Source organism: Megalops cyprinoides, chromosome 22 (assembly GCF_013368585.1).
Source record: "Megalops cyprinoides isolate fMegCyp1 chromosome 22, fMegCyp1.pri, whole genome shotgun sequence".
Taxonomy (NCBI): Eukaryota; Metazoa; Chordata; class Actinopteri; order Elopiformes; family Megalopidae; genus Megalops; species Megalops cyprinoides.
The window spans coordinates 21,060,810-21,070,729 of NC_050604.1; the positions used below are offsets into that span (position 1 = coordinate 21,060,810).

A 9,920-nucleotide genomic window follows, 5' to 3' on the forward strand; every position below is an offset into this window, starting at 1 on the left:
AATCATCACTACATATACCAAACAATGAAGTGGTTAATGAACATGAAGTTATTAATTATTTATTATCTGAATTATTTTTCTGTCAAGATATAGTCCCATTTAGTTTTGTTTGAGTCCAACTCAAGTTGTCTCAAATAAAACCATATATATAGAGTTTAGGGAGCTTAAACACCTTTAGAGGCATCAGGCCTGTGTAAATACAATGAAAATGCAAAAAAAGAGGCCCTGACAACAAAACCATCATGTTGCTTGATGAAATCTGATTTTTTCCCTTTTTTTGTATTCTTACAAACCCAGTGATCACATCTTATTCTCACCACCGAAACACTGATTTGATTGACAATTTCTACCCTGTGTCCAGCTCAGTTCTGCTAAAATAATAGCAAACAGATCAAAAAATAACTTTAACATACTGCAGCAATGACAAGTGCCCATTCAGAAAGAAGCATCTCACACAGGTAAAAATGGAAGCCATTCAAAATTCAAGTTTTTCTTTAAGAAATTTGACATTTGAAATTGTAAATCTTATATCATAATTTCAGCAAAATGATAAATTATTAAAATAATATCTTTCAGTGTATACTTGAACTAGCCTTTGTGCTTGTTAAATATCTTCAAACATAAACACTGCAACAATCAAGACCTCTGAATGTCACAACCACTTCCGCTTCAACCACACATTGTTTCAACCACACATTGTTTTAAACATCAAGGCCAGGAGTCCTGACCTACAGAAATGGTATCCAGTTCCCTTTCAACTGCTAGCAGCCCCATACTTCAGAAGGGAAGTTGCATATCCCTGGATACACTGTGTGTACCTCCAGGGTTGAGTAGCTCAGCAGACACTGTGGTTCTCCAGGGTTGAGTAGCTCAGCAGATGCTGCAGACCTCTAGGGTTGAGTAGCTCAGCAGACACTGTGGTTCTCCAGGGTTGAGCAGCTCAGCAGACACTGTGAATCTCCAGGGTTGAGTGGCTCAGCAAATACTGCAAATCCTCCAGGATTGAGTAGCTCAGCAGACACTGTGGTTCTCTAGGGTTGAGTAGCTCAGCAGGTGCTGCAGACATCCAGGGTTGAGTAGATCAGCAGACACTGTGGTTGTCCAGGGTTGAGTAGAGATCTAGAGACTAACTTTACTACTTTTGACACAGCAGTCACTTGAAATGGCACTGGTGGGTGGAGCAGAGGTTATGTGATCACTCCGGTCATTGAGGAGGAAGACAGCTGCATAAGTTCGGTACAAATCTGGGTGAAACTTGGCAAAAACGACGGGCTCTGGGACATCAGCGTTCCTATGGCAGCTGCTGGGGGAGGCAGGCATTCTGCTGAGGGAGACCCCTAATGTACGTGTATGCTGATTTTAGCACTCCGTCTGTCAATCCAACAGGCGGTCACATGATTGGAATCACCACACTTGGAGTATAACCACTGCACTTTCCACTCAAGCCTACAGTCAGCTGGTTTGTCCCGTTATCGTGAAGAGGATCAGGGCTTCTTCACTGTGCTGCTGGAGCATAAAAGCTGGCTGGATTGTCCTGCCGTCATGGAGAGAATATAAGGCTACTGCACTATGTTGCTGGAGCCTAGCGCCACCTGGAGCTTGTGGCGGAAGGCGGAAATGCGCTCTCTCTGCACGGGCCAGTGCAGGACGCAGCGGGACTTGAGCATGCCGCGGCGGATGAGGAGAGTCTGCCCCAGCCTGTAGTCGGGAATGTCCTCCAGGAGGATCAACACCACTGAGTCCCGGCTGTCCTCGATCACCTGGTGCAAGGCCTGGCGTGCCTTGTACCTGTAAGGCCAAAGGGGGCGCTGTTACACAGACTCAGATAAGCAAGCGTGCTTTCATTATAAGCAGTGGTACTAATATTAGAATTATTATGCCAGTGATGATTATTGTTTTTATTATAATCATTATTTTCAAAATGATAGTACATGCAATTATTGAAAAACACACAACATCAATGAAAAACATTACTAATAGAGCTGCTTGTAAATACATCGAGAATATAGCATATGCACTGCGCATTGCATACTGCCAAAATTATTTTAAAAATGTGTTTGAGGTTTGAGGATGCAGGCAGAGTTTACGAAGAAGTGGCCACATGCAGTAACAGTTATAATAACACGCCCTTCTCTTTTTCTCTGTTTCACTTCTCCTGACCACCGCTGGAATTCATGGTGGTGATTCCCCTCATTTTGCTGATAGCTACAGTTGGAAAAGTGCATTTGAACAAGTTCAGAATGCAGTGCCAAGTGCTAAACACTTATTAAGTACAAGTACTGGGAATATGGCATTACTTATCTCAGCTAATAATACAATTTATTGGCTTTGCGTAATGCTGAAAAGCAAAATAATGCCATTCAGTTTATAGTCCATCAGTTAGTCACCGTATAGGAAAAACCACAACCTACTTAGAACAATTGCAAACTCTGATTTGATTTGATACCACATTACAACTTTTCATACTGTATATAACTACTGAGGTGAATAAATATAATCAAATGAATCAAACCAAATTTAAACGTTACATTAACCATCACTTACTGTGTGCACCAAGAATCTTTCAGGAGCCTTTCTGTGACAATGAACATAATTTTCCTGGAGTTTTTCATAGTTTCAACAATGGCCTCCAGTTGTGAAGTACCTGGTATAAAGTCACGGTCTTCCATGCAGAACTTAAACTGCTCGTCCTCCAGGGGGAGCAGATGTCTCTCCACCCACTTCTTGTCTTTTTCCGCATAAAGTAAATAGGCATCGTATTCAAACCTGACCTCCCCCGGATCCAGCTCTTTGACTCCAAGGACACGGCTCACCAGGACGTTCCAGTAGAACAGAATCCTCCATCCCTGGAAACGGAATACGAGGGTGACTGCCGTGAAGGTCAGCACCACGAAGTGGGTGACGACGTACAGGATGAAGAACCAGATCAGGTCCTTGCAGGACGGTGAGTCCAGGCTGCTGATGGAGGTGTTGAACTTGCCCGGCGGGGTGTTACAGATGTACTCCGAGTCCAGGAAGGGCACACTGGCGTTGGTGGTGGCCAGCCAGTCCACAAACCAGAGGATGCTCTCACAAGTGCAGTCGAAGGGGTTCCGTTCCATGCGCAGCGTGGCGAGGTTCTGGAAGGCCGGGCCGAACACCTCCCTCCGCACCGACGTGATGAAGTTCTTCTGCAGCCTCAGCGTACGCAGGGAGCCCAGGTCGTCGAAGATGGAGTCGCGCAGGTAGTCCAGGTAGTTCCCGGACAGGCTCAGCTCCTGCAGCCGGAACAGGCCCCGCAGCCCCTCCGCGGGAATCTCGTCTATCCCGTTGTAATCCAGGCTGAGCGTCTCCAGGCTGCGCAGGCCCCTGAGGAAGAGGATGGGCCCGCCCGGGTGGGCCCTCTTCCACGCCCCTCCCAGGTTGTTGTGCTGAAGCCTGAGGACCCTGAGGTTCTCCAGGCCCTGCAGCAGCCCTGCGCTGATGTTGGCAACGTTGTTGTTGCTGAGGTCCAGGGTGGAGAGGTTACGGAGAGGCTGGAACGGGGAGGGGTCCAGGTCCAGGTTTCTCACCAGGCACCGTCCCAGCGTCAGGGTCCTCAAGTTGGGCACGTGGCGGAAGGACCAGGGTGTGAGGTTTATCACCTTGTTGCCAGACATGAAGATTTCCTCGACGCTGGCCAGCCCTTTGAACTCCTCCCCCGTCAGGGTCTGGTCGATGAAGTTGCGGTCGAGCACCAGCACGGTGAGGTTCCCCAGCCAGAAGAAGGCACCAGCGCCAAGGCGGGCGATGGACATGCTGGTCAGGTTGAGCGCTCGGAGGGGCGAGCCGGCCAGGGAGGCGAACGTGGCATTGCTCACCATCTTCAGGTTTACGCGGCTCCAGCCCAGGCTGAGGCGCCGCAGGCTCCGGAGGCCGGAGAACAGGTGCGGCGCCACCTCCTGAAAGGTCACGTTGTCCATCAGCAGGGTCTCCAGGCTGACTAACGGCTCGAAGGAGAAGTCGTCGATCACGGGGTAGGCGGACGTTTTGCTCTTCACCAGCGCGGTCCTGAGGTTCAACAGCTTCAGCTTCTCCAGCCCAAGGAACGTGCTCCTGGTGAGGTGCTTAAAGTTGTTCCTCTCCAGGATCAGGGTCTCCAAAGTGCGCAGCCATCGGAAGGGACTGTCGTGCGCGGCCGCCATGCTGTTTCTAGAAAGATCCAGGAAGGTGAGGTTGGTGGTCTGGAGGCCGCTGAAGGTGGCGTTTGTGAGAGAGGTCAGCTGAGTGTTCCGGAGCCAGAGGTTACGGATCCCCGTCATCGACAGCTCCTGGCTGAGTTTAGGGGTGAGATTAAGGGAGAGCTTGGTGCCATCCATCACCAGGTCACATAGTTCCCCGATAGGCTTGAAGCAGCCTGGCTCAAACTGTGAACGGGGGGAAAAAATGTTATCATTAGATGGTAGAATTAGAGTTGGTTGACATGGAAATTCTCTCCTCGTATCCACCTGGGGAAAAATGATTTTACATTACGTTTACTTATCCAGACGCACTTATCCAGACAGACTTCCAGCACAATAAAACATAAGTGTAAAACTTGTCTGAACCTGAGCGGCTCAGTTAGCAGGGTGCACGCCTTAAACACAGACTGCACCCTACAGCCTGCGTCAGGTTGCAGCCACACTTTTCTTTTTTTGCCTCTTTGTTTCTTTTTTGCAAAAAACTTGAATTTAGTCTTGGGGAGCTTGGTCATGAACACACTCAAGGACTTCCACATCTTTGTTTGCTGAGGGGGTCACATTTACCGTTTTGATGGGTAAAAAGGAGAGCTCCAGCGTCCTGAGGGAGGAGTTGCTGAGGTAATGGAAGTCGTTGCTCTGGAGGACGGATATCTCGTTCCCCGACAGCGAGAGAGTCTCCAGGCTCCACAGCTGCGGCTGGGTCCCGAGCCGGGCCGAGGTGAGTCTGTTAGCCGACACGTTCAGAACCGCTAGCCGCTGTCGCAAAGAGAGCCAGGTTAAACCAAGGGCCTTACTCCTGCCTCCTCCCTCGTCCTGCTTGGCTCTGAGCAGAGGGGACCCCCTCCCCACAGCTGTACTGTGTTTGGGAATGTGCGGGTCAGTGGTTAGAGAATCCCACCTGGGATCCCGCCCAACGTATTTCAGACATGCGGCACTAACTGAACTAAGGAGCTATAGAATGCATTAGAAATCTCTGCAAATAAGTGTTAATGCTAAATTAAAAAATATAATCCCTTTCTCACCCTTCATTTAAGTGAGCTGACAGTATAGCTTCTCAACAGTCAATTTCTGCATTGTCATTTTGTGTGTGTGTGTGTGTGTGTGTGTTTTGTTCATTGTTAATTGCTCTATTTTGTATTTCACACACACAATATCTACAGTACCACAAATTTAATATGCAAGACATCCGTGGAATTAAAAGAAATTCTGCACCCTGAGTCTGGCCATAGCTATTGAAAGGGCGGCAGTGTAGCATAGTGGTCCTTGGGCAAGGTACTTAACCTACAACTGCCTCAGTTAATATCCAGCAGTATAAATGGATAACATGTAAAAACTGTCTCATAAATGATAATAATGTAATATAAAATTCTTAAGTTACTACATGACGTGGGTTTCATGAGAAGGAAGTAGAAACTGTACAAGAAGGAACTGTAAATCAGTGTTCAACAATCTGATAACAGTGGCATATTGGTACTATTTATTAAGGAGGTGCAGGTGTTTGGCCAAGTCGACCTGGGTATGAATGAAGCTTATTACCTTTTTTGAAAATTCACTTTGTCTTCTGGATTTCTGGATTTCTCCCATTTCTGGACATAAATGGGCAACTAAAAAGCTATGGGTTATACTGGGCAGCTCTGCAATTCAGTTTTGCAACCTTTTGACTAGTTTATGCATTTTCATTATTTTTACAGTTAATATACTGTAAAACTTCCATTCATTTCTCTGGCATTAATTTGTTTAGAAGTCAAATTAACCTTGGCATCTGTAAGAGACCAGCTACTGTTGGAGACAGGTATTTAAAGGTCTCACGTACAAAACAGAAAAGAGAAAATCATGGCATCAAAACCGCCAATGGATCTGTGCTCTGTTCTGCAACAGCCTGCAAGTTGCTCTACGCTGTTCTTTAATGCTGATATACATTTGCGCTCTAGGCGTGTGCCTTGACGCTTGTGCTGATACGTACGCTCCCTGTTGCCGGGGCAAAGTCTCTTTTAACTTATCGTGGCGGGAATTCTGATTGGCCAGTACACAGTCGCACACCCTCCCTCATTAAAGGCGTAATACCAGTCCCGGTGGTGTGTTTGCATTTGTGCTATCAACATACCAGACTGGTTTGGACAAGCCCTGGAGATTTGCATGTGTGCCTGGAAAGCTTTGTTTCTGCCATTTAAATGGGCCAATACTTCACTATAATGAATTGAGATCTCAGTTAAAATAAACACCAGAACATACAGTGTGTCCACTGGGCCTGCTTTGAGAATCCACCCTAAACCATGACTGAAAACAGCACAGTGCATTTTGCACCTTTTGCAGGTGTGTGTATACGGACGGAAATAGTTAAGAAAAGTGAAAGTGGGCTTTCAAATCACCACACTCTGGCCATCCGTTGAACAACTGTTCAACAGCTTCAGGTGTGACCACAGTTATGCTATGACCTTAAGTAGGTCATTGTTGTGTTTCTATTTCCTTGTTTTGCAATCAGCGATTGACACTTCAGACGAGTGTGTTGTGAATAAAGGCGTTCCTCTAGGACAGCGTTTCTCAAACCTCTCCTGGAGTACCCCCTGCCCTGCAGGTTTTAGATCTCTCCCTGCTCCAACACAGCTGATTCAAATGATCAGTTTGTTATTAAGCAGCTTCAGGAGTTCATAACGAGTGGATCATTTGAATCAGCTGTGTTGGAGCAGGGAGAGATCTAAAACCTGCAGGGCAGGGGGTACTCCAGGAGAGGTTTGAGAAACGCTGCTCTAGGATACCTGAAAAACAGGAAGCTGTGAGAGACAGTGAAAGTGGCATGAACTGCGTCTGAATGCAACCTTGCTGCACTTCTTAAGTGCTTGGAAATGCCATGGGCTTTACCCTCAGTCTTCCCCCCAGCCAGCTTTAGTTCGAGTCCTGACACATGAAAGTGAATAAAATATTACATATTACGCTTAGCAGATGCTCTTACCCAGATCAACTTCCAGCACAAGAGAACAGAATAAGCCTAAGTGTTAGACCAGTATAAAACAAGTATAAAAGACCAAATATCAAAACATATTCCAAAAAATATGCAACAAAAGTGTATGTCACCACCCTGGATAAGAATGTCTGATACGCAAACAACTGATGAAATTTAAACTTTAAACCTGTCATTTTCCTTCGGTTATCTTTTTTCCATAGAATGACTCCCCACTGCTTTTTAAAAGAGTTTCAAGCAGTCATATTCCCTCCTACCATTTTTGGCTGACATGCCCCTTTTAATATTGCTAATTTTCTTCACAATAATTCTCCAATAATATTATCTGCATATTCCAGGAAGACCTCTACTGTATGTGAGATGAATAAAGAAATACTTGTAATCATTCATCACGTCTGACTGCACGCTTCATGGGGTTTACTTTCCCATGGAGCAATGCTAACTTCTGTTGGCCACCAGGGGGCATCGTTCAGGGAGCACTCTTTACCTGCAGTGGCAGGAAAGGATCCCCGCGTAGTTTGAGGCGGTTCTTGGACAGGTCAAGCCAGGTCAGGTTGGAGCAGTGCAGCAGGTCCTTCTCGGTGAGAAAGTGCACGACGTTGTGCGGCAGGCTCAGGGTGCGCAGAGCAGGAAGCACGCGGCACATGTTCTCCTGCAGACGCGGGATGCTGTTGTATCCCGCATCAATGCGGACCAGCCGCGGGTAACGCGCAAGAATTAGCGCGTCCAGGGCCCTCAGCGTGTTGTGGGACACGTCCAGGCTGGTGATGTTGGCGGGGAGGTTTGAGGGGACCTCTCTGAGGCTCATGTGGCTGCAGTCTGCTTTCTGACCTTCGACCTCGCAGGCATCCTTCTTCCGCACAGGGTGGCAGGAGTTCAGGGCCAGAAGATCCAGCCAGAAAACCAACAGGACAAACACTGCACTCATCGTTGCCATGTCTCCAAACCTAAAGCACGGGAAGAGTGTGCATACAGCGTACAGCACAGTGCAAGACTGTAAGTGCATTCTTTAAGACTGGCAGCAGGATGCTGCAGTGGTAGGTAGCGTGGCTAGTAACCTGAAGGTTCTTCGTTCAATTCCCAGGTGAGGCAGAGCCCCTGTACCCTTAAGCCAGGTACGTAACCTGAATAGCTTTGACAAATCTCCCGCTGTGTTAATAGAGGTCACCTACCCCCCCCCCCCCATTTAACATTAAACATTGTGTTTAATGTTAAATGTGTTGATAATAAGGATAATTGTCTTCTGATTTTCAACTTTATCAATAAGTGAGCTCATTTCAGTCAGCTGCATCCAAACCAGTTAAGCGTTTAATTGTTAATTGCCTGTAATTGCAAGTCATTGTCTGTGTATAACTGTTAAATCGTAGCTGACCAGACATTGGTCAATGAGCCACATCAGCCTAATCAGAGGTATATTAAATACAGGTGTGTGCATTTTAAGTATTTAAATATACATCATGTGTCAGAAATAAAATAAATGACCAGTTCCATGTCTATAACTTTATGTGTATTGTGTAAAATGAATAAATTATACGTTTTGTAAAGGACCAAGTCATCAGGCAAGGCAATGCAGCTTTCTTCTAAGCTAAACAAACAGGTAGAGTACATAAAAACATTAATCTTAAAACATCAGATGGACTGAATTAGTTCAATAATGACCATCACATGGTTTTTATAGTAAGGCAGGAACCAACGCTGCTCCATAGCCTAACAATGTACCAGCAAATACCAAGGTAATGCACCTTTTTAACATTACATTGTTTGTTTTATATGCTTAGATACCCGTATCCAAGGCAATTTACGTGGGAGGTAACTTCCATATTATCGATTTAGAGAGCTAGACTGCCAAGTGCGTGGGGAGTCCTGCACTCTCAAATTCCGTATATTTTCTCACCCCAAAACTAGCCTAAAAAAAATCTGATTATTAGATCTCATTAACAAATAGGAGGTCCGACACACGTCACTGTTCCCTTTTTATTGAAAAGCACGATGAACCATGAAACTTTTACGCCACAACCGTCATGACACCCCTGGGGAATGCAATGAAATCAAACAAACAAAAGTCTACAAGTTTAGCATGCATGTCAACTTTAGTTCGCAATGGTCGGAAAATGCAAACAGGTAGCAATGTAACTTACCTGTCATTAGCTAATGCACTTACAATCTTGTTCAGTACCTTCTAGTTTATAAATCAATGAACTTTTTCGGAGGCTAGAATTATTCGTATTATCTGTTCATCTGGATGGCGCCCTTAGCCGGGGCGATTTAGCCGAGAGCTCGTCAGAAATTGCAGTGAATATACGATTTTAATGCTCAATGCTCTGTATTTGTTTCCCATATAAAAGCAAATATAGTTTCGCACGTACCTTAGTCGCTACAAGTTGGTTTTACACTGCAAATGATTGCTGTCCGACGTAACAGCAATCCGAACGTAACCACCCGTCTACGGCTACGAGTCACAGACCTTTTCCATAAACGGTGTCTTGTGCCAGCCCAAAAACGAAACTGGCGAAGTGGTCCGATCTGGTTAGCCACGCCGTCTCACGTCTTTCAAACGTTGTTTTGACATTTTGAGAGAACCGTGATGTTGATGTACTTGTTTCCTGACCAACCATGTTCCCATTTCTTAAACAGAGTGACTTTCAGCTTCCACACATGACGACAGTGAAACGGAAATGAAGTTGTGGCGATATTTTTATACGAATAATCCGTTATTGCTTCGTTACTTGTGCGAGTGCATGGTGTAAATAATTGAATTCTGA

At 45.9% G+C, this 9,920-nt stretch overlaps 1 protein-coding gene across 1 annotated transcript; it reads right to left on the reverse strand.

Annotated features, from left to right (window-relative positions):
* Nucleotides 1–1,559: 1,559 nt before the first annotated feature.
* On the reverse strand, nt 1,560–9,556 carry tlr3 (toll-like receptor 3). Its single transcript, XM_036516980.1, has 5 exons — nt 9,525–9,556; nt 7,646–8,105; nt 4,764–4,955; nt 2,545–4,385; nt 1,560–1,788 (listed from the first exon to the last, which is right to left on the reverse strand). Exons 2-5 carry the CDS (start codon nt 8,093–8,095, stop codon nt 1,560–1,562), a joined length of 2,712 nt encoding a protein of 903 aa, XP_036372873.1. The 5' UTR covers nt 8,096–8,105; nt 9,525–9,556.
* Nucleotides 9,557–9,920: the final 364 nt, after the last annotated feature.